Source organism: Bombus huntii, unplaced genomic scaffold (assembly GCF_024542735.1).
Source record: "Bombus huntii isolate Logan2020A unplaced genomic scaffold, iyBomHunt1.1 ctg00000095.1, whole genome shotgun sequence".
In the NCBI taxonomy this organism is placed as follows: domain Eukaryota; kingdom Metazoa; phylum Arthropoda; class Insecta; order Hymenoptera; family Apidae; genus Bombus; species Bombus huntii.
Window position 1 is genome coordinate 32,491 of NW_026099350.1, and position 23,867 is coordinate 56,357.

The 23,867-nt window shown below is 33.5% G+C and overlaps 4 protein-coding genes and 2 long non-coding RNA genes across 14 annotated transcripts; 2 read left to right on the top strand and 4 right to left on the bottom strand.

Moving 5' to 3' along the window:
• Positions 1-1,289: 1,289 nt before the first annotated feature.
• Positions 1,290-4,070, bottom strand: LOC126876801 (uncharacterized). Its single transcript, XR_007694532.1, has 2 exons — positions 3,930-4,070; positions 1,290-1,917 (listed from the first exon to the last, which is right to left on the bottom strand). It is a non-coding gene; the product is annotated as an uncharacterized LOC126876801 (long non-coding RNA).
• Positions 1,908-6,462, top strand: LOC126876799 (katanin p60 ATPase-containing subunit A-like 2). Of its 7 annotated transcripts, none has more exons than XM_050639665.1 (7): positions 1,908-3,089; positions 3,233-3,422; positions 3,512-3,795; positions 4,018-4,140; positions 4,199-4,329; positions 4,525-4,724; positions 4,875-6,462. In XM_050639665.1, exons 3-7 carry the CDS (start codon positions 3,792-3,794, stop codon positions 5,233-5,235), a joined length of 819 nt encoding a protein of 272 aa, XP_050495622.1. In that variant the 5' UTR covers positions 1,908-3,089; positions 3,233-3,422; positions 3,512-3,791; the 3' UTR covers positions 5,236-6,462. The 7 variants fall into 7 exon arrangements, with proteins under 7 accessions (XP_050495622.1, XP_050495623.1, XP_050495620.1 ...); XM_050639666.1 differs by having other exon boundaries at positions 1,908-2,938; XM_050639663.1 differs by having other exon boundaries at positions 1,908-2,808; positions 2,882-3,422.
• Positions 6,463-6,509: 47 nt separating this feature from the next.
• Positions 6,510-7,504, bottom strand: LOC126876805 (survival motor neuron protein-like). The gene is made up of 5 exons (XM_050639674.1): positions 7,483-7,504; positions 7,012-7,134; positions 6,837-6,936; positions 6,637-6,716; positions 6,510-6,568 (listed from the first exon to the last, which is right to left on the bottom strand). The coding sequence occupies exons 1-5, from the start codon at positions 7,502-7,504 to the stop codon at positions 6,510-6,512; spliced, it is 384 nt and encodes a 127-aa protein (XP_050495631.1).
• A 5,346-nt stretch (positions 7,505-12,850) lies between these two features.
• LOC126876800 (adrenodoxin-like protein 2, mitochondrial) lies at positions 12,851-15,882 on the top strand. 3 transcript variants are annotated; one of them, XR_007694530.1, is made up of 4 exons: positions 12,851-14,361; positions 14,492-14,682; positions 14,777-14,889; positions 15,550-15,882. XR_007694530.1 is itself a non-coding variant. In XM_050639671.1 (3 exons), the coding sequence occupies exons 1-3, from the start codon at positions 14,213-14,215 to the stop codon at positions 15,558-15,560; spliced, it is 273 nt and encodes a 90-aa protein (XP_050495628.1). In that variant the 5' UTR covers positions 13,816-14,212; the 3' UTR covers positions 15,561-15,882. The 3 variants fall into 3 exon arrangements, 1 of the variants encoding a protein (XP_050495628.1); XR_007694531.1 differs by having other exon boundaries at positions 13,813-14,361; positions 14,492-14,628; XM_050639671.1 differs by lacking the exon at positions 14,492-14,682 and having other exon boundaries at positions 13,816-14,361.
• A 2,826-nt stretch (positions 15,883-18,708) lies between these two features.
• LOC126876796 (protein odd-skipped-like) lies at positions 18,709-19,920 on the bottom strand. Its single transcript, XM_050639662.1, has 2 exons — positions 19,333-19,920; positions 18,709-19,191 (listed from the first exon to the last, which is right to left on the bottom strand). The coding sequence occupies exons 1-2, from the start codon at positions 19,372-19,374 to the stop codon at positions 18,709-18,711; spliced, it is 525 nt and encodes a 174-aa protein (XP_050495619.1). The 5' UTR covers positions 19,375-19,920.
• A 705-nt stretch (positions 19,921-20,625) lies between these two features.
• Positions 20,626-23,061, bottom strand: LOC126876798 (uncharacterized). Its single transcript, XR_007694529.1, has 3 exons — positions 22,369-23,061; positions 21,587-21,672; positions 20,626-20,732 (listed from the first exon to the last, which is right to left on the bottom strand). It is a non-coding gene; the product is annotated as an uncharacterized LOC126876798 (long non-coding RNA).
• Positions 23,062-23,867: the final 806 nt, after the last annotated feature.

Genomic DNA, 23,867 nt, shown 5'->3' on the forward strand with positions numbered 1-23,867 from the left:
AATTAACAGCCTGCAAAAACTTCACAGAAGCATTAGTATCTTCGAAACTATTTAATTCAAATGGCTAATATTCTTTAACAATATGCACTCGACGACGTTTATCGAGAGAAGTATGTGGCGTAATAGTTAAACTTTCAATTCATATACATATATCGTTTATGAAAAAGTAGTCATTCTGCTTTTGTGATCTGTGACACACTATAAATTCTCATAAGCTAACTAACGCGTAATCTTCTGTAACGTATTAATATAATATAGGTATGTATATCTCGACTTTGAGCAACCAATTGGTGCTAAATAAGCTTTAGTACATACTTCTTACACGTAACAAAAGACCAGTTAACATCTCTGCTCTTAAAAGAAAAACGAAAGAAGCTCTGAAAAGCTGCAGAGTTCAGGTCGAATAACACCAGCTCAGATAAATGACCCTCTAACTTACCTTTGTCCTCATCGACGTCAGTGATTTTAAAGCTAGTTATAAAGTGCACTTCTCAGCCAGCGTCCACGGCAGTCAATATTATTTAACGGGTCTTAACGCGATGTAAAAAGGGAAAAAGGAGGAAAGAGGGAACAGGGAAGCAAAGAGAAGAAACGAATTTTTCATTTTCTCGAAACTGGATCAAGTTTCAGGCTGCTCGCCAAAGAGTCTGTAGCTAACGAGACAAGATTAGACAAACCACGCTTTAAAATTGCCACAGAACTATAATAATCCTCGAAATCAATACGATTCGTCGATCCATCGCCTGATTAAAAAATGAGATAGGATGAAGCTCACTAGTCGGCCTTTGAACTTTCAATAGCGCTTACGGCTCGTATACTCTAGTTTGAATGCTACAATGTAAGCCAAGTCAGCTGTAACTAGCGTTCGCGTGATTGTCGCTATCTATTATTCACGCGTTACACGTTCACCAGACAAACGCGTCTACCGGTTGACATTGTTTTCTGTCCTGAGTTTCAAAGCAATTATGTTGCTTCGTGTAATCAAATCTCGCCAAACTAACGATAAGTTCTTGTTTGATCTTACACAGTTATTAAAACTATACAAGTTAAACCAATCTAGCCTAAACAAGTAATGTCGTTATATATTCTTTTTTAAATCTATATATTGTTTAATAAATCCTGGTTAGGATATAGTTAGCCATATAGCCAACTGGATATTATTCAAAAATTATTCAAAATTCGCTTGATTGATTCACGGCCCGAGACACTTGGGTCATGCCATTTTGGTAATGGACGAAAATGGCAGAAGGAAGAACGACCGTTTTTTTTCATATTTCTCTTTCCCCGGGAAACGAAAGAATGCCCGAGCACCTTGTTTCATTTCTTCTCGACATCAATTTCAATCTTTTTAAACGAAATATAATCTGAACGATGAAAAGTTCATTCAAATAATGCTCCGCGCCAGACACTCACGAAAATTAAGAAGAAACACGGAAAATTCGCGAATAAAACGGATTTCTTTGTCCCAGTGAGATAATAAATCTCGTACACGTATTGGTTTTTAAAATCAATATATCCACCAATGTGCACTCGTTTAACAAGGGTGATGGAACGTGCCAAAAATCTCTCAAGAGAGTCTTGGCAACGGAAGAGTCGAAAATGTCACAATTATGAATGAAAAATTCGAATAGTTGCTGATTTTACAGTCGAAACCGATAAAGAACTCCAGATATTCCCCCAATTATTTTACAATAAATTCGCGAAAATGATCGATTGCTGACGTCATTGTATTCTAGAAAGATTGTAAAACGATAAGAATTTATTGAAAAAACTTATATTCGATGATAACACTTCTAATAAGAGTACTAAGAGGAGCGATTCTGTACTCACCTTCCTGCCTCGAAGTACCGAACGCAATTAACCGTCCGCCCAGGATGGAACCGTTCGGAACTTTTGTAAGTCACTGCACGGCCGCTGCTTATGGTGGAAATGTAATAGATATAAGTACAGAGCGCGTGAGCGAACTAAAAACGCGATAGAGAAGTAGAGAGAGGATGTTCCGTCCTTGTATAATGACGCGCACTTGTACAGGAAATATGTAACAGCGGTATACGAGCAGCGTCAGTGTCCACTAGTGTGCATGCCTGATTAAACAAGGACAGGAAGTATCTATACATGGTGTTCTCTTTCTATTTCCATGTTGCATCCATCTTACTATACAGTACACACACTCAGCTATTCTATCATTATATTTGTGCGTTGCTTATGTGTGAACCAAACATTTCCATGACAACAAATCGTTTGTCTCTTGTTTGATGCTCGGTTTTCAACAGAGTTGAAAGAATTTTTTAAGAGAAACGCAATGGACGGGTTGTTTTTAAAGTAATAAACGGAAATTCTCGTATCCATTGAGAAACGATAGGCGATTTGAAAGTGTCACTATGAACGGTGATTTATCGATGCAAGGTAGTATGAATAAGATATTTTATAATCTGCGAAAAAAGGTAAGGAATATTCTAGATTTTAGATTTTAGAATTTCCACGTCACAGACGAGTGTGTTTTGTTATTTGATTTGTAATATTGCTGCAGTTCTCTTAATAGCTGTTCGTTTCATGCGATACTCGCACATAGTATCTATGACTTTTGCTTCTAACAATTTTTATAATTAGGCTGTATCAAATATTTTTAACGTTCGTGTTTCATGAAAAATCATGTGTAACTCGTTGAATTCGCAAATGTAACAAAAAATTACATGAAAAACCTTATATTATTGTAATGAAAAAATAATTATATTAGGAGGAGAGTCGTATTTCGGAACGTCATCGGAACATATTACACCTTGTATGTGATTATTTGGAACACAATGGGTGAGTATATTATAATTAAAATATATTCCTAGTTCCAATTCTTTTGAATAGTGTCAGTGACCAATCGAAATAGAAATCAGTGGACATCATGGAGAGAGAAGGCGAAACCAAATTTGAAAATTCGACATCGGTAATTCAGTAGTTAAGAATAACTCAATCGATTATGTAGATTAACTAGTTATAAACAAATATATGAAGTATAAATTCAAATTATTCTTATCCATCTAAAAATTGGAAATTAAAAAGCAGAAGACAAGAAATTATCTTCGAGGATTTATATAGTAAATACATTCTTTTGCCTGTCTTACCTAGAGATAAAATAGTTGTTTGATGGTTATCTTATAGTGTTCAGTCATTGCGAAAAATATTTTTAATTAGTTAAAAACTATAATTAATTAAAAACTACATTTTTTTATGTATATAGACGTTAGCGATGTATTATTCCGGGAAGCTCGTCTATCTCCCGAACATCGGGTTTGCGACAACATCGATTTGGAAATTATCGTTGCAGAGTATGAAAATTATTACAAGATGAAATTTCAAAAATATCCCATATTGTGTAAGAAAATAACTGGAAGGGAAATGACGAGGGAAGTGACAAATGCAAGCAAAACGTAAGAATTTAAATTATTTAACGATATTAAACGGTATTCAACGTATTCAACGTATCGTATTCAACGTATCGTATTACAATATGATCCAGTGTTTGTAGAAGTATTGAGACAAAAGCCAAATCTGTTAGTAAACAAGCGAGAAGTGAGCCTGTGAAAGAGACGAATCTACAGCAGAAGATAACTGATGACAATACGAATCATATTAATCTCGCAATGACAGTGACGTCAATATTCCCCAATGAGAGTGATGGACGTTCATCAGAAGAGCTATTTAACGTCCCAATGGAACCATCCATGCAATCGAAGATATTGAAATGCATTGAAAAGCTTTATTCAGATAATCCGGAATTACGAGGCTGAGGACATCTCATGCGTAAGTTATTTTCAAGTAATATACGTATCGTAAAGCTTTTAAACGATAAAATTCCCGTCGATAAACCGTCCAACGTATATCGACGATGACGTGATTTCAGTAACGCTTCAAATATCAAATTACGTAACACTTACTTAATATAGAGAAGACGCCATTTTATCTTTGTATCGTCACAGGAGATCATAGTAAACAAATTAAATGTACATTGGGATGACGTTATAGGCCTAGAGGAATGTAAAACCGCTGTTAAGGAGGCCGTTGTGTATCCCCTTAAGTATCCTATCTTTTTTGATGGCCCGTTTTCCCCCTGGAAAGGTATTTTGCTGTACGGCCCACCTGGTACAGGTAAGATACTCGTATTCTTTTCATTTCTGTACGTGTTTACAAGAAATATACAAAACAGGGAAAACGAAGTTAGCGAAGGTAGTCGCGACAGAATGCCATTGCACCTTTTTTAACATAAATGCCAGCTCATTGGTCAGCAAATGGAGAGGCGATTCCGAGAAGTATATACGTGTAAGTTGCTTTGTCTATGTAAGTTTCTTTGTTCCTTTGTCTATGAAGGAGAGATTCTAGGTATAAAAAGATTTGATTTTATTTTTCGTCATTTATATATAAATAGAATAGTTGTTTGGAAAACGAAATGATATCATATTCGTGATGAGGCAATGAATTTAAGGAATTTCGAATATAATATTTAATGAATAATACATTTGTTAAACTGAACAGGTTTTATTTGAACTTGCCTATAGTCATTCGCCTACAATTATTTTTATCGACGAGATTGACTGGATCGCCACAAATAAAGGAGACTGTATATTGTCTGAACCTGCAAAGAGATTCAGATCAGAACTTCTTTCTAGATTGGATGGATTAGTGTCTAATGAAAATTCTAATGTAGTTCTTCTGGCTACAACTAATTCCCCTTGGTACGTATATCACGTTATTTCAATGTTTTCTAAGTAGAAAATATCGTAATATTTCTCCAAATTCCAAATATGTTATTGTGTTGTTTGAAGTATTCCTTCATTATTATTAGTATAATAGAACGATAATATTTATTGTAAATATGTTATTAGGGGCATTGATGCAGCTTTACTCAGGCGTCTCGAAAAGCAAATATACGTATCATTACCCAATGAAGTTGCTCGACTTGGTATATTCAAATTATACCTTAGCAACCACTTATTAGAAAATACAGATATTGTAAACCACATAGTAAAATGTACTGAAAGATATTCTTGTGCAGATATAAAATTGCTTTGTAAGCAAGCGTGGCTACTAGAAATAAGCCCGATATGGAGGAGACTTGAAAAGAAAGAAACACCTGTTACCACTTTGAAATATGAATTAAAAAGTTATGAAATATTAGCAAAATTGTTAAAAAAAATGTCACCTACAGTTATGCAAATAGATAAATATGATACGTGGAACAAATAAATACGCAATCGTAAGGACAGATATTGAAAAATATAAATAAATGGATTATCGTTCGAGAAATCATTCGCATGTGTGTGCATGTGTGTGCGCGCACGCGCTATAGGCTAAGTTTAAAATGTTCGGTTGTATTATATCCTTGTATTATATATGTCGGAGATGAAAGGAAAACCGGAGCCTTCCCTTTGCAATTTTGAGGAAGCCTTCTAATGCTTTAGCCTAGATTTTATCATAACTGTAATTAAGCAATTGTCATTTGTAATTGTTTGATATTTGTGAAAGCGAAAGTGGGTTCGAGGTGACAACTGGTCGCTGAACGTAGCCACGGTCACGGGATAAACGTTTTGCCTGACGAAGGTGTGGATCGGTTGTATTGTTCTCCCTAGAAATCACATAGAATTGTACTTTAGAGATGTCGATATAATGGGACACACGTTGTATTAGGAATCAATCTCCAGACAGAAACTGCCTAGTAACGGCGTTTGAATCTTTCTCGATGTTTCCAAAGAGTATACAACAAACTTTTGACAGAAATTGCCTAGCAACAACGATTGGAACCTTCTCGATGTTTCCAGCGAGCATATAACAAACAAATGCAATCGTATAGCGAAAAAGATTTTCATCAGATATTCATTCGTGTGATCACCTTGGAAAGTGATACATCGAGCAATTTACCGAGTGTCTCAGCAATTGTAGTTTGTGTTTAAAATTATTCTACACATAGTAAAGAGTTATCCTGTTGACCGTGGATTCGTTTGAACCCCGGAACATTGTTAATAGCGTTAATTAAATTCATTATTCGTGAAACTTATCAATCGTTAATCTCATTATACGTTAAATTCATTATTCGTAAGACATATTATTCGTTCCTCTTATTGTTCGTTAAACTTATTAATCTTTAATCTAATTATTAGTTAAACTTATCGTTTGTTAATCTTATTATTTATTAAACTCATTATTCATAATATTTTGTAAAACCTTGTTTATTCGCGTAAATATATTCTCTGTTTCGTAAAACAATGGCTAATTCAAACGAAGGATCATTACGCGCCTTAAATCCTAATGATAACCCGACATATATATGTGAGTGTATTTTATCAAAAATATGTTTTTTATGTTTTCTTATCTTAGTAATTATTTTTAAAAAAGTCTTAAAGTCTTATATGAAAATAAAGCTGTTCTTTATTTCAAATAATTGAAGTAAATAAATACAATGAGTTTTATATTTTATTATATCTTATATTATTGTTATATTGTTATTGAAAAAATTGATATAATCAACAGTTCTTCCTGTTCTCTTGATTGTTTCTTGCTTGTTTCAAACCATGGTAATAACCTACAAAAGAAATAACATAGTCCATTGAAAATTTAATATACAATAAAATACTTATATGAAATAATTACCTGTGTAATATACCATGCAACCACTAATATACCATGACATCAACATACTTGAAAGTGCGTCTGTATCATTATCTGGTAATCTAGTACATTTTATTAAAATTTCGTATTTTTTTTCCAAATAAAATGTTAAACTTATTCCAAATTACTTATTAATATTAGAAGTATTCAGCATTCCATTAGAATTTTTAAATTGTACTTACTTGGCCATTAATTGTGGTGGTAAAGGAGGTGCAGGTGGCATTATATCAGTCATCGAATTGAAAGATGGTCCCGGTATGAAGTGATGTTTATACGCATTTGCTTCTTCAGAGTCACAATCCATTTTTTCTACATTATATTTTTTCGAATTTACATTTGTAGAAAAATTAGTCTCACAAGTCTCATCGTTCTCTTCATTGAATTTCTCTTCCAAAGCTTTCTTTTGTTGTCCTATTTGACTTTGCAAACCTTCTGATTCTAAAAGAGAACTCAACTCGACTTTCTGTGTATTACCATAGCCTAAACACAGAGTAAAAGAAATTTTTGTCATTTAATAGAATGACTGAGTGCCATTCGGTTACTGTCCTTACAGGCAATGTATTAGAATTTCCCGTGCATAAATGTATATGTATAAATGTTTGCCTTGATATATGTAGTAATAATCACTCGTCTAATGAGGAGAATTATATTCCAAGCAGCTAATAATGAACAATAAGTAACATGCATGTTTATGGTTCATGACCCTATATCCCACGGGTCTCCCCATAGACATTGACAGGTACTCCTGCCCAGTTAAGGACCTGCTGAATGACACTGTGATAGACTATGCGAAAGCCTTTACTTCATATATATATGTATTTTTAGTACATTTCTTAATTGACATAACCATCATGCTAAAGGTATTACCTACAAATTTTACAACACACGTGCTGTTGAGGTTATTCGGTGTGTAAACAGAGAAAACACGTGGATAAATTGTAAGGTAGAAAATATATTTAAATAGAAGTGTAATAAGTAAAAATACAATTTGAGCTGGTCCAGATCCGCACGCTAGCTGTGTTACCTAATAACTGAAAAACCCCGAAGCCAACGTCGCCTGTCTACTGTTTATGGCCTGACTTCGTCGCAGTCTTTTGTCTACACGCTGTCGATGGCTTCAGTGCTTGAGAAAACTAAAAAAGACCAGATGTAGAGTTTTCTTAGAAGTGAACTTCAACACCCTCCCTAAAACTCTACATCCCTACAAACAATTATCTCAAATTTACAAATTATCTCTTAATATTTTCTAACTCTTGTCGTAAATATCTGAAAATTAATTTGTCAATGCCTTCTCAAGTACATTTGCCAGCCGCCTTTCTCTTTTCCATACAAATTAATTTATTACACAAAAAAAAAAAAAAAAAAACTAGAAGACTAAACAGATCATGTAGAGTTTTTCCTCTTTTTGTTTGAGAAGTAATAATCACTTCGACACCCTCCCTAAAAACTCTACATGTTTACAAACAATTACATCTTAATATCTTTTTTACTTTTCAAACCTAACTTTTTCCTTAAATATTCAAATCTCGGTTTTGGCAATGCCTTTGTACATATATCCGCCAATTGCTCTTCGCTTGTTACATACGTTATATCAATTTCGCCTCTATTGTATAAATCTCGCAAGAAATGATATCTTACGTCAATATGCTTACTTCTTTGATGGAATTCTGGATTCTTAATTAATTTCACGGCACTAGTATTGTCTACACATAGCATATACTTAAGGATCTCTAATTTACATTCAAGAAATATTTTCTTTAGCCACATAATTTCTTTCGCTCCTGAGGCTGCACTGACATATTCAGCTTCGGTCGTAGATAAAGCTATACATTGTTGTCGCTTACATTGCCATGTGATGGCCGCATTCGCATACTTACATACAACGCCTGATGTCGACTTTTTTGTTTCTTTGTCGCCTGCATAGTCAGCGTCGCTAAAGGTTTCGAGACTGCCTGCTTTTGTATATAAGAGTCCCATGTCTGCGGTCCCTTTTATGTAGCGCAAAATTCGTTTGACTAATTTCCATTGATACTGGTTTGGATTCTCTAAGTGTCTCGCCGCTATATTTATTGCAAAACTAATATCTGGCCTACTTACGGTTTGTAAAAACATTAAGTTCCCTACGGCTTCTCTGTATGGTGCGTTACAATCATTATCGCCTATGTTACTTTCGTTCCAATTAGTCTCGATAGGTGTAGAAACACTGTTTGCCTCATTCATATTAAATTTTTCCAATATGTTTTCGATATACCTACTCTGATGAATGAATATTGAACCATCTTCTAATCTATTAATTTCAAGTCCAAGAAAACTCTTTACTTCTTTCGAACTCGTAATTTTGAATTCTTTATTTAAATCATCGAAGAATTTATCAATTAAAGATTCGTCTGAAGCTGCTACCAGTCCATCGTCTACGTATATGGTCATCAACATTAATTTGTCGTCTTCTGTATAAATATAAAAACAAGGATCTGCGTTACTCTGATAAAATTTTAAGTTCGAGATAAATTTTGTGAAACGTTCCGTCCAACATCTTGGAGACTGCTTTAAGCCATATAGGCTTTTTAGCAATTTACAAACCCGATTTGTACCATCATCATAACCTTTAGGTTGTTTCATATAAATATCTTCTTTCAGACTTCCATATAAGAATGCGGTTTTAATGTCGAACTGTCCGAGGTGTAAATTATTTTTGGCTGCAATACTGAGCATTAATCTAATTGTGTCAAACCGAGCAACGGGACTATATGTTTCATTATAATCTATGCCTTCTTTCTGTGAACACCCTCTTATTACAAGTCGCGCTTTGTATCGTTCCGAGTTGTCCGGATTTAGCTTTATCGTTAAAACCCACCTATTGCTAAGTACCTTCTGATCTTTAGGTTTTTCTACAAGTATCCACGTCTTATTTTCATGGTGCGATTTCATTTCATCATTCATAGCTGTTTCCCATAACTCTTTCTTTTCGGATCTCATCGCTTCGTTAAAATCCACCGGTAATTTTTCCGCCACGTACGTTACTGGGTTACCATAAAAATCGGTTCGTTTGATCTTATCTCTATCTCTCAATTGTCTCATATTGTCGCTAGTTCCATGAGGTTGTTTTTCATGTTCACTCTCTGCACTTTCATACGTACATGCTCTATCGCTCTGCGCACTCACATCTTCGCGCTCGACAATTTTCGGTAAACTTAATTTTACGAATTTCGCATTTTCTAGTTCAGGCTTAAATATTACGTCACGGCTTAATATTACATTTTTTACTGTTGGCACGTACACTCGATACCCTCGTCCGTCATCTAAATAGCCTACCAAATATCCTTTGTTAGCCTTTTTGTCAAGTTTTGTCCTTTTCTCCGCAGGTATGTGAGCAAAGCACTCAGTACCGAAAACCCTAAACTTTTCTAAATTCGGCGGTTTCCCGTACCACAGTTCATATGGTGTTTTCTTATCTTGTCTTGTCGGCCCCGTCTTATTTATGACATGTACTGCTGTGTTCATGGCTTCGGCCCATAAGAACAGCGGTAGATTTGGTTTCGAATATAGCATCGACCGACCTGCCTCTACTATTGTTCTATTTTCCCTTTCTGCGACACCATTCTGTTCAGGAGTGTATGGGACGTTAATCGTGTGCCTAATTCCCTGACTTCTTAAAAATTCTTTGACTTCTTTATTTTGGAATTCTTTCCCTCCATCACTATGAATTTCTTTAATTTTATCCTTAAATTGATTTTCAACTTCTAGGCAAAAGGTTTTTAGTTTTTCAATTACTTCTGACTTACGTCGTAAGAAGTAAATCTTTGTGAATTTCGAAAAATCATCTTTAAATGTCAGAAAATGCAGTTTCTTGCCTAATGACTCGACTTCCATAGGTCCACATACATCCATATAAATAATTTCGCGAGGTTTAGTCGCCCGATTGATTTTCTCGTGAAAACTCGATCTGTGCTGTTTCCCGTACTCGCAACCTTCACAGAAAAAGTTATTATCCTCTACAACTTTCATATTTGAATTCTTTAAGAATTCTTTAACATGTCTGATGTTCTGATGACATAGCCGTTCGTGCCATAACTGCAATGTGTCCGCGTTTGACTCCGCTCTATTGCTAAAATTACAAACTGACGGTATGATAACTCGCATATCTACTTTATACAAATTTCCGATAACAGAACCTCTTGCTATTATTTTCTGATTTTGTAAAAATATGCAATTGGTCCCTTCCTTTGAAATACAAAAATCTATGCCCCTTCTTGCGACAGATCTAATCGAAAACAGATTTCTTTTCATACCTGGTACGTATAGAACATCGTTCATTGTACATGTTACCCATTTGCCGTCCACAAAAGTCTCTACTCTGATTTTTCCTTTGCCGCACGCATCCATAAACGGACCATCGCCGATCTCTATCTTCACCGTGTTATCGAATTCTTCGAAAACGCTGAACCATTCCCGTCGTCCTGTCATGTGATCCGTAGCTCCTGAGTCGATTATCCAAACATCAGCGTTTGCCGTTTGTATCGCTGAGGTACTTCCTAATAGACCAATTCCGCTGTGATCCCGATTTTGGTTTCTAGGTTCCTGGTTGTCTCTATTGTTGCTTCTTTTGTTATTTTTAAAACAGTTTTTGCTGGTGTGGCCTTTCCTTTTGCATATAAAGCATCTAAAGCAATCCTTCTTTAGATGGCCAACTTTTTCACAGTTAAAGCAACTTGGTCCTTGTTTCTCGTATTCACGTTTACTTGACTGCTTCTGCTGTTCCCTTTTATAATTATTACCTTTTGTTACCAGTGCCACCGATGTTTCCTGGTCGTCTTTCTTCCATCTAATTTCTTCCGTCATCAGCCTGGTACTAAGCCTGTCTAAGGTCTTCTTTTCTTCTTCCACGGAATCCCACGCACTGTGAAAATGATCGAATTTGTTTGGTAACACCGATAAAATGCGTGTTATCAGCATTTTCTCGCCAATTTCACTCCCAAGGACTTTCATCTTCGCCGCTATGAGTTCCAACTTTGATAGGTTGTAAGAGACATTTTCAGATTCTTCCCATTTAAAATCGAAGAACTGCTTCTGGACCATATTTAAATTCTCATCCGACTTCATGTCATATACTGTATTCAGCTTTTTCCACATTTCATGTGCCGTCGTGCAACATAAAAGAAGATCCAACGGTTTCTTTCCTACTGAGGTCACGATTAATTTTCTCGCTAATCGATCTGCTTTCAAAAATCTTCCACGAGCGATTTCTTTCTCCGCGCTGTTACCTGGATGACAGAAATTCCCTTCACACACGTTGATCAGGTCGTCATCTTCCTCCAAAAGTGTACGCATAACAAAACGCCACTGGAGCCAATTTCCTTCGCCGCCTAATATCTCGACCTTCGCACTTGCTGATTCCATTTTAGCACTATCCCTTATTTTACTAAGCACAACACTTTAACAATTTATTCATTTCACGTTGCTACCTTGCAATTTACAGCCCTGGGCCCATAACCTGTTGAGGTTATTCGGTGTGTAAACAGAGAAAACACGTGGATAAATTGTAAGGTAGAAAATATATTTAAATAGAAGTGTAATAAGTAAAAATACAATTTGAGCTGGTCCAGATCCGCACGCTAGCTGTGTTACCTAATAACTGAAAAACCCCGAAGCCAACGTCGCCTGTCTACTGTTTATGGCCTGACTTCGTCGCAGTCTTTTGTCTACACGCTGTCGATGGCTTCAGTGCTTGAGAAAACTAAAAAAGACCAGATGTAGAGTTTTCTTAGAAGTGGTAACCACTTCAACACGTGCCATTGTTTTCGTAAATTTTTGATATTATAGCTTCATAAGTTTCTCCATCCTCTGAGTATATTGCACGAGAAGGTGCTCCTATGATCCATTTCTATAGAGAGAAGATGTGTATACAAATAAATATAAGTAAATAGCAAAATAAAATAATTTGCTTCTTAATCAATATATTTAATAATATTCTGTATCAAATTTGTAATATTCTATCAAAATCACAACCTTGTGTAATTTACTTGCGTGTTTAGGCTGCTTAAGATTTTGTAGGTTTTCTTTCGGTTGAGAATTTCCAACATCCATTCCCATTCGCTTGATAACTTCTTCTTTTGCTAAATATATTGCTTTATCATATGCTTCTATTAATGCACTATCATCCCAAACATTATCATTGGCTGAGTCTGTATCTTTTTGAGATAGCAAATTATACGTTATTAATATTGATACAAGTATTTTATTATCAAACTATTGCAAATTATCATATATGTCATTTTTCAAAAATTGACTAAAAGGTAGTGGATACTGTTAATTACTATTATGCTAAGATCTTGTACTAAAATAATGTTAAAACCATTACGTTTCCATTACCATACATACGTTTCCATTTCCTCGTATAAAAAGAACATTCATATCATCTGCCATTTTAAAATAACATCATTTAAATATTGAATTTGCTTCTGAAATATTAATTTGTCTCATTTCTTTAACTCTAACACATTGTAAACAATGATGACATTATACCAACTATAATACTAAAAATCTATTCCCCATTCATTCGAAAGATTATTTTTTGAAGCAAGGTTAACATTGAATGTTCCCAAACTTCAATAACTGTACTTTACTTTCTTTACAATATCTAACAATATATTAGAATACTATAAAAAAATATTGTATGCACAAGAAACTGTTTATAGCGAAATAGCAAAAGAATTAATCACATATTATAACTAAAACGAGATTGTTAAGTAGATTATATTATACTGCATATGCGTTAGTGTTTCAGCTGGTAAATATAGTTTTTATATCTGAAGATAAATAAGATTTAATTCTATAAAATTGCATAATGAATTATACATCTATCTATTACTATTCGTATTTCCCCTTAGTTGTATGTTGTCAATAGCATCAATCACGAACATATAAATAAATATAGAAGAAACCGTTCGGAAATGGAAAGGGAAAAATGAACATGGAAGACAAGAAAGTTTTCTTCAGGTTTAGCGTATGCGTGATACGCTTTGAATGTCTCAGATAAAGATAAAGATACTCTGCTCATTTCTATTTGTTCCGCAGAACGAGAAATTTGTTGTCTTTCATATTGGTTTTTACGATTCAATTTTTGGGCAGTTTTCCCTAGCGAGTGTCGGTTCCTGTTTGATATAACCAGACCGTAATTTATACAGATATGTATTATAGATATATATTTGTAAAACTGAAATCAGATGAAATAAATGTTGCCTGAGGTTTTAAACGTTTAATAAAAACAATATTTCATTTGAAAAAAATGTAAGATATGTAAAATTACACATTGATCATTTTGCTGGTCTTGTATCATAAAACGTGTGGCCCGAAGAGCACGTGTCCGGTAGAGATACGTCACTTGTGTTAGGAATCGTTTTATAACCTATCACAGTAAAGGAACGTCCCAGTATAGCAGCCGAAGAATGCAGTGGAAGTTTTTGTACAAAATACAATTGATCTACAATTGATATTTTCCGCAATACTTATCTGGTGTTCGGTCAGGGTGTCCCATACTCATGATATTTATGACAGTGGAATGGCGTTAGTAAATCAATTACAAAAATTTTCGAGATCAATTCTCGATATTGCATCAAATTATTCAAAATATACAAGCAACACAACGTTGCCCTTTTTGCAGGCAACAAGAGGAATATCGACCACGCAACCACTTTCAGAAAAACAAGAGTAAGTGATACAAATTTTCTTGTGCTTTCCTTCTTTTTTTAATAGAATTTCAGTACTTGCCTTCCAATATAAAATTGGTGTCAAAATAATAATGCTAATAATAATGTCTAAGAAATTTTTCTCTTTGTAGGAGTATAACATCTAGAAAAATAACATAGTATTAATAGAATAGTATTAATAAGAACAACATTGACAGTGAACAACTAAAAATATAACACTGTTATAAATATATGATATACGAATTTTATTTATGTATTATTAAGACAAGTATATCTTATTTTTAAATTATTTCTATTATCATAAGTGATACATATAATTAAGGTATAATTAAGAGAAGATTAATTGAAGAAACACAAAAAATAAAGAAAATAATTATATTGAAATAATTTTTATCTTTCATAAATATTATTTTCAGAGTAAATATAACGTTTGTTAAAGCAAGTGGAGAGAGAATCAAAGCAAAAGGGAAAGTAGGAGATACTATATTAGACATAGTAGTAAATAATGAAATTGATTTAGGTGGATATGGTATGTTTTAAAGAAGCATAATTTACTTAATTTAAAATAAATAATTTTGAGGTAGAAAATATTTGAAAATTTTCATTTTTATCAAGTTTAATATTCTTATTATTTTTAACTTTTGATACTTTATTATATAAGTATGTTGTAATCTTAAAATATAATTGATATAGGTGCTTGTGAAGGAACATTAACTTGTTTAATATTTTCGAAAGAAGTTTATGATGCACTTCCTGACAAACCAACAGATGAAGAATTAGACATGTTGGATTTAGCATATGAATTAACAGATACGTTATAATCAGTAATATTAATAATCAGTATCAAATCATTCACATTATTAATTCTATTACCTTTTAATATTTTATAAAGTGAATTTTTCTATTCAAATTTATGTAAAAACAGGTTAGTATTGGGTATTTCGAAATCTGCATCTCAATGTAGAATTTCAAATCGCTATCTCTGAATACTACGAAACTGAAATTATAATAAATTTTCATAGTTTTTTATTTATGACCCTATAATCATTACAAATCTATGTTGGAATTAGCATATTTACAATGTTGATTTTCAAATGGATAAATAGAAATCTTATTGTGTATTAGTATTAATTTGTATAGCAATAAATATATTTATTGACATATTCAGTTATATAATATTTAATTTCAGGTCACGGCTAGGCTGTCAAATAGTAATGTCTAAGGAACTAGATGGAATTGAGGTAAGAGTTCCATCAACAATTAATGATGCAAGAGCATAACTGAAATTATCTATAGGTTTTTGAAAATTTGTATACAATGTTATACATCTCTTGTTAAAAAACCCTTGTTATAATTATTAAAATATTGGTATTAAAAAAATATAATAAAGAATCTTGTGTTTAAATGTGAAGCTTATATATATACATATGTTATAGTATAATTGCAATTTTGATATTTGTACATTGCCATTGTAAAAAGCCTATCCAATTATGAAGAAAATATATCTTTTATTTTTAATATACAGGGTGTCAATTTTAAAACGTTCATCTAAATTATTTTCGTTACTATTAAAGATAAGAAGAAATTACTAAGGAAGACTTAAATGGTTTTAAGATGTGTACTTGGTTATGATAAAAAAGACTCTTGTGGAATAAATTTTGCAACTTCTGAAAGATTAGATAAAAGCTTAGAACCTAAAAAATAATTTGAAATTAATTTCGTTTAGATATACTGTTTGATTTCTTAGCTATGGGCAAGTTTAAAAGATCATCAAACTCATGGTCAACAAAACAACAGAAATGTACATGCAATGCTTTTTCGTTTCACAACAAGTTATCTGACACTATCATCATTTTCCTGGCACATGCAACATTATCGATTCAGTATAGTAATGTTTTGGATTAAAACAAATGTCTCGACATTGGAGCGAAATATTTCAACTTTTAAGGACTAAAATTAAAACTTATGAGTTTGTTTATAATTTTAATAGATTTTATTAATATTGTGTTTACTGGTTTATTAATTACAAGAAAGTTTGTAAAAGACTGAAGTTTTACGTAAAAAGTACAAATATTCTTTCAACAAAATTAGTCAAATCACATCATTATTTATACATATTGTATATAAATAAAATATGCGGATATATTACTTTACCCTAGAATTAAAATTCAATAATATTGAAGAATCTTATTTATTCAGATTTTGTACATTATCGCTTCTAACCTCGGATAATAGAACAACAAATTAAATATTTTTAAACAAAAAAACTTTGTTCCTTTGTTTGATATCCCTTGCTCGCGTTTCTTAACTACTTAGATATAAAATACTTACGTTTTCGAAAATTCATACTTCACAAGCTACTAAACGCTTTATCTGTTCAGAATAATTTATTGTTTTCTTAACTAGGTACATACCAAATACATCTATTAAGTTGGTATTTCTCATAATTACCAGTACATAAAGCTAAAACACTTTTGTACTATGCTTGTTATACATGGATCTAACAAATAATTTAACTTGTGTATTGTCGTTTGTATATTTTGTTACGTGTAAAATATTCTATTTCTACACTACTTACAAGTTCGATAAAGTGTACATTACACATCGTGAAATTTACATATTTTCACTTGGTTACCCTGCCCAATTCGAATATAATTCAGAACGTATGTGCTATATTTATATATTCTGCATTTGTTTTGTATATTATGTACACTGATCTGATCTTTGTAAACGCGAGTTTTACGATATTAATGAGAAATTTGCCAATTTAATGGAAGTTGTTAATTTTTTCTGGCACGTTTCACGTTAGCAGACATGTTTCTTAAGTTACAGTCGAAAAGTGTTTTTATGTAAAAGAATAGGAATGATCAAGTTATTTTAAGATGACAAGATATTTCACGTCTTCTATTTAAATATAGCGTTAAATTTTAATTCCGTCAATTCGTATATACTCATACATCGAATTTCCTTTTCTCATGTCATTTCTTTTCTTTCATTTCACATTTAATTACAAAGATAAAGTGTAAGTACGTTCCTCATAAAATTAATATCAAATGTCGCAAAATATACAAAAGTAAACTAAGAAGAGGGGTACATATTATTACACAAACTGTCGTTCATATTGCATATGTACATATGCAGTATAAAAACAATACTTTTTAGTTTTTAATCTCTTGTTTAAATAATCCTAATATCTAAATTTGTATCGGTCATTGATTCGATATAACTGCGTTTATTGGAAGTAATTAAGCTATAGCCTGCGCACAAGAGAAGAAGGAACAAACACGTATAGTATACACGCTTAAATAACAAAATTAAGTCAGTTTACGTTCAATGTGAACTTGATCAAAGTTCCAGTCTCGAATTATAGAGTTTCTTACTATCAGTTTACAAAATTCGATATTACGATTATGTACCGTATTTGAAAAACATAAAATGCTTTGTTCAATTTTAAATAAAACTAATATTTACCAAAGCGAATACGAAAAAAATGTTATCATCAAACTCAATTTTCAATTATCAAACTTAATCCAGCACAAATACAAATGTTATTCGTGCTTTTTTACTTTTACTACTTTTCAACTCTCTATAGTTCGAGATTTGAGTTCCGCTAACTTTCTTTCTACTGCGCATGCGCAACAGGAAAACTTGAATTACACGTAATAGTAAAAAATTCGAAAATCTTATCCTTTCGTGGCAGCGAAAGTAACCTAGGACTAGAGGTTCCATAACATTAATAATAATAAGGCAATAATATTAATATTAATAATAATGTAATCGAGTACTACTAACAATATTAATAATAATAATAATAGTATGGTAATGGCAAGATACACGCGGGTATAAATTAATCATTCCTTTCGTAATATCTACGACGTCTTCGGGATATTCTTTAGAAATTACTTTATTTCTGGTCAATATTCATTAACGAGCAACTTTTCTCTCTGTTTCTTATCACGATTTTTTTCACTTCATCACAATTGTACCGTTAGAAATTATTCAAAACATTGTTAAAATGTCCATGAAATATATGCAATTGCCGTATTGAATAAGCGAGTAATGAAGTTGCTGTTTCACTGAATAAAAGTGAAATCTCCAATGCGTGTGCTCAAGTAAAGATTGGTACATCAATGCCTATTATTCTTAATCAATATTCATCATTTAACAATTAGGACCGAATTTTTACAAACCAACTCTAAACCACGACCCAATTTACAAATAAAAAGATCGATGTGTAAATTAACTATCAACTATTAATCTCCAATCCTATGTGAAGATATAATGTTCGGACCAAATTTCTAAACTAACGTGGACAATTCATGCGGACTATTGGTGGTTGCTGCGCTACTTAGATCCAATGTGGCAGCCGGAAGACCAGGACCAGGCCGGTTGCTTCCCGTGGCAAATGCTGCGATCTATTTAGCTTATTTCCAGGACTCGGTGGCGATCTATCTGCTGGTGTATCCGGTGGCGTAACCACGTTTCTGTGTCCGCTCACGTTCAGATGATTGTGCGTCGCCGCGATCGGAGCTGGCGATGAGAGCAACAAGAGCGGTGGAGACATTGACACGTGTCGATGATGATGATGGTGATGATAGTGTTGGTACTGTGCAGCTCGGCCGTGCGTTGCGTGGCTGGTATTTAGTTGGTTCGTCACGGGCCCGACTTTCGTTGGGCAGCCAGCATGGTGGATGGTTAACGGGCCACGTAGTTGTTGTTGCTGTTGTAGCTGGTGCTGGTTCTGGTGCTGTTGCAGCTGCTGCTGACGCTGCAGCTGTACCGCCGCTTCGCACTGTTCGCGCGCTAACGCCTTCACGGCATTCGTCTTCTCCTACGAAATAAGAATGATAGGTTAGGTTGTAGTCAGGGGCCATAACAAATTAAAAAAGTTATAATATAAGAATTTACATTTTAGTTGAAATGATTCTAGTTACGAATAAGTATTAAAGATGATTCAAATCTTTTTCGTTACCGATAACCATGGTGAAAACTCTTTTGGATTACTTTCAGCCATTGTCAATCTTATTGTCAATACTACATGCTTGAAGTAGAAGGAGGGGTACAGAGAAAAAGACTTTTTCTCAGCAAATATAATCGTTACTCAATTATTTTGTTCAACAGTTTTACAAATCTCCCAAAAATAAACGAGAATACGAAAATACACTGAATATCGTGTGTATGGTTATTTATAAAATCCCCTTGAAATAGTTGCGATCGCGGATCACATAAACAAACGAACCTGTCATTCTACAGAGTATCTTTTTCGGTGAAATTATGCAAACGTAAATGTAACTTCGGTAGAACTCCTCGAGAACTTGTAAGCTTATATCACTCTGACCCAACCAGTCCACTCTAAAGTGTATAATTTATAAAAGGGGATTATATTAATACGCGGAGGATGTGGTAGGTGGTAAGTTTTGCATATGAATGTTCGTTGATACAACGAATGGTTAAATGGAGGTTTTCATGAATGTGATAAGGACTAGATCGAATGTTTTAACACTTATAACTAGAATGCGTATTTTTATACAAGTTTGTAGTTTTACGAACATAATCAAGGAAATAAAATTTTAATCGAGATTTGTTTTCTTATATACGTATATTTTAGCGCATTTTATGCATTTTGCGCCATTTGCGTACTTTTCAATTTCGCACGAATAAAATAAAGATCAGCAATATAATTATAACGCTTCTTAAAAATGTGAAAAATCCTGGTTTCCTAAAAGCTTGCAATTGATTTCAGAAAAATTTTTACCAGATAAATTATGGTAACTCTGAAAAACAAAATTTCACGATAAAATGATTTCCGGGTAAAATACACATAAAAGATGATTTAGACGTGTTTGAACGTGTTCGTTTTCTTTTTTAATAGCGATATGTTCTTACCCTCTGCCACACGAAGACGTTATGGACCATTGCGCATTCACAAAACACGATGCCAAGGCCTATGAAAACCGACGTAACGACTGCCGGTGTGACACCAATTACCTCTCAGAGAAAAGACATCGACTCCCGACTGTCGGACGCCAACGCCGCAACGCATCTTAGTCCCCATCAGAGATAAGGCCCCAACCCCGACTTTCGGACTCCTTGGAATCCACACCAAACCCCCCAACATCCCCAAGCCAGGGTGTATATAAGCCGAGACTTCATCCAGCCCGGGGAGTTCTCGTTCTAGTTACTGTTCTTGTACAACACCCCTTTCTCTGTTCAACATTATTCTACTGTAAGTGCCAAAGTCATAATAAAGTTCGATAAAAGAGAATTAATAGTTGGGCTGCGACTCAGCTTTCTTTTCTCTCGCAACCCAAGTATCCATTTTACGTGACACCGGCGTCGAATGAAACTGGATGAATGTATACAATATCATACCTGAAAGCATTGTTAAAGGATTATTATAACACGTATGCCATAACAAGCGGGACAAAGAATCAGCGCAAATACATATTCTCAATACATATAATTCTCGAAGCGTAAACTATATACATATGCTTTTCATTGAAATTTTCAATACTAGTCGCAAATTATTTTTCAATTAATTTATTATTTAAGTCTTTATATATCAATTCTCGACGAATAAATTACTTAAATTATAGAGAATCTATCTTCAGACAATAGAGAATTCAATATTTTTGGTCGTTAAGTAATTTACAAATTTCTAAAACGATTACGTTCGAAGTTTTGGACAGTATTTGAAGTTTCTAACATGACATTAAAAAAAAAATAAATAAATTTTATGATATAATTAAAAAAACGTTGTAGTCTATCATAATTTCTATTCCGTCAAATTTATTAAAACGCAGTTTTCTTCTGAACAGAGTCAAAATGTCCGTCTTGAATCGAGTTCAACAGCTTAACGATCGATCGAGCGAATGATAGCTGTGTAAACTAGCATGACACAACGTAAACTTTAGATTAGATCTCGATCCATCCACCAGCCGTATTCATGCATGACATGAATATTCTGTTTCAGCTCTTTATAAATTAATCTGTTAAAACTTCCCTAAAAGACGATCATTTTTATTTTTCTAAGAAAAATAATGACTATTCGGCGTTAAAATTAACTTTATTTCCATTGGATTTCTAAACTGATTTCATACACTCAGAGATAGTTCACAGTATCTTTTAGATTCATGCCTGAATTCAAGAAAAATTAAACGTATAACTTATGTACTAGTATCTTTCAAAAGGTTAAAGTTGACAGAATTGAAGGAATTGGTTCTTACCAGTTAGAAAGACGGGAATGCTAATGAAAAACCCTCCGACAGCACATATCCGGCTGATGGATGATTTTTGCAGGTACTTGTTACTCCTGAAACAGACAAAATTTGAAGTGAAAGTCAGTTTCACGATTCTATGATAATTGAGCGAAATATAAATGTTAAGGAAATTCGAGGATTTGGGAATACAAATTATTGACTATATTTCCCACACAACAGTTATACATCTATATTACTCTCTGAAGAACGTCTTGCACGCACGCTGGTCGCCAACCGACTATCCTAGATTCTTCTAACATCTGGCAACAGTCTTTTGTCCCCACTAAGTCCTTGACGCCCTCTAACCCTTACACACACACTCTCATGTACAGTGTAAATGTATCACTTCCCTAACAATAAAGGAACCAGTTTTTTGTTTAACAGCCAAGAATCTTTCAAAAATTCTACTGTAATTGATACTTCAAATATATTTAGTCAGACAAAGGATAATCATAATCGCAACGTTAATCTTAACTTTAATTCAAGGATCAAACAGTATCATTATACATATAAAAGTAAACATAAAGTCTATCCACATTATTATTATTATTATTATTATTATTATTATTATTATTATTATTATTATTATATGTTATTCTATAATTGATTTTTATTTCTTTATTATAAATATTATTCTATTTTCTATAATGATTCAATTATATATCTTATTTTTTGTCAATCATATTTCACTGAAAAGATCACTTTGAAAATAATCTAATGGTAAAAAATGAAAAATAATCTTTTTCTACCTTGTCTTCATTTTTTACAAACTCTGTCCACCGCCGTAAACCTATTAAATGCATGAAACGACAAAGCAAAGCTGCTTCACATAATTCCCCGCTCACGCAGTGTCAATCAGCTCACGACCGCAAACGATACTGCCAATTTCCAGCGACCACGAACGATTTCACCGTAATTGCCGGTGTGAAATTTACCAATACGTGCTCGAATTGGTCAATAATGGATAGAGCGCTCTTGCACACACTAATCTACCAACAAATAATATTGACTCAATTGAACAACAGCGCCTAGATTAACGGACAAACCGCATGTTCCAAACAGATTTACAATCACGGCAGAAAATACATGCCGTTATAGATGTTTCCTGGTCAAGACTAATTTCCACGCGTTAAGAACATTGTAACCGGAATCTAGGAAGAACTAGCACTTCCTGGAATAATACTATTGTGTCCTCGATTAATCTTTTCCCACTCATTTTCATCTCTAATTTCTCATGAGGCTAAGATTCCTGCATCTTTTATCATAATAATTTATTAATACTATTAATAAATTGAGACAATTTTACACGTCGTATTTTGCGTTATAAGATGACTTGTAATTTGTAAAATTTACCTGTAAAATTCCTTTGTTTGTTTTACCAAAGCAATAGTTGGCATTTCTATACGACAATAAGAATTTGTTAATACTAATAATTTGTAAGGTTATCAGGTTATCATTCTTCTAATGGATAGTATATTATTGAAACTTTTTTAATATTGAAACGCGATATTTTTTTGGAGAAGAAGTGCATAGTAGTAAAGAGTTGAATTCTACGGACGTAAAAAGTGGACATAACATTTTCTGTACATGGAGTCGCCTGGCCTAAACATTTTATGATTTCCGGGCAAAATACAGACGAATCCAGCGCTGATTTTAAAGCAGCTTCATCCAAATAAGCCACAATAAGAAATTCCCACGAAACAGTTGCGTTCATCCCCTTTCGAGGTCGCCGACCTCTTTGAATGCGTTTCAAGAGCGTCGTACCAATGAAACTTCGAGTTCTAAACTAATTTCTCAGCCTTTTGCGTTAAATTTAACCTTCCGCGTTAGTGTATTTCGGACGAGTTCCTATTTTACGCTTTCGTCGACTTCACCAACGTAACATGCAGCATCCGCAAGTAAAACTGTCTCTTAAATTTGATGTGACACCAATACACGACGAGAAGAATCACAATGCCATTTTTATTCCACTTCGTTAATTTTTCGTCGTAAGGTTTAGCTGTAAATAGGATTAAAAAAATTTAGATTAACGAGGAATTTAAAATTGATCTGTTAAATCAACAATTTCCATTAGTTGTCAATAGATTTTATAAGCTTCAGATTACTGAGAAATTATACACATTGCAAAATATTTACCATTGGTTACCCACGCTACACGTAAATTTGATCAATCTACCAATGCACTAACACTGCAATAAATTTCTATTGCAACATTCCACGCTCCTTTGCCGCACCTTAAACTCCTCGC

Excerpts from the sequence above, each read along its gene's own strand:
- LOC126876800 (XM_050639671.1), top strand. The coding sequence starts at position 14,213 with ATGGCGTTAGTAAATCAATTACAAAAATTTTCGAGATCAATTCTCGAT. Across the intron at positions 14,362-14,776 it reads CCACTTTCAGAAAAACAAGA|AGTAAATATAACGTTTGTTA; the intron begins GTAAGTGATACA and ends TATTATTTTCAG.
- LOC126876805 (XM_050639674.1), bottom strand. The coding sequence starts at position 7,504 with ATGGTTATGTCAATTAAGAAAT. Across the intron at positions 6,937-7,011 it reads TGAAGAGAACGATGAGACTT|CAAATGCGTATAAACATCAC; the intron begins GTGAGACTAATT and ends ACTCTGAAGAAG. Across the intron at positions 6,717-6,836 it reads CCACCACAATTAATGGCCAA|ATTACCAGATAATGATACAG; the intron begins GTAAGTACAATT and ends AAAATGTACTAG.
- LOC126876796 (XM_050639662.1), bottom strand. The coding sequence starts at position 19,374 with ATGGCTGAAAGTAATCCAAAAGAGTTTTCACCATGGTTATCG. Across the intron at positions 19,192-19,332 it reads AGTTTTCACCATGGTTATCG|GAGAAGACGAATGCCGTGAA; the intron begins GTAACGAAAAAG and ends CTTATTTCGTAG.
- LOC126876799 (XM_050639668.1), top strand. Across the intron at positions 4,330-4,524 it reads GTGTAAGTTGCTTTGTCTAT|GTTTTATTTGAACTTGCCTA; the intron begins GTAAGTTTCTTT and ends TAAACTGAACAG. Across the intron at positions 4,725-4,874 it reads GCTACAACTAATTCCCCTTG|GGGCATTGATGCAGCTTTAC; the intron begins GTACGTATATCA and ends ATATGTTATTAG.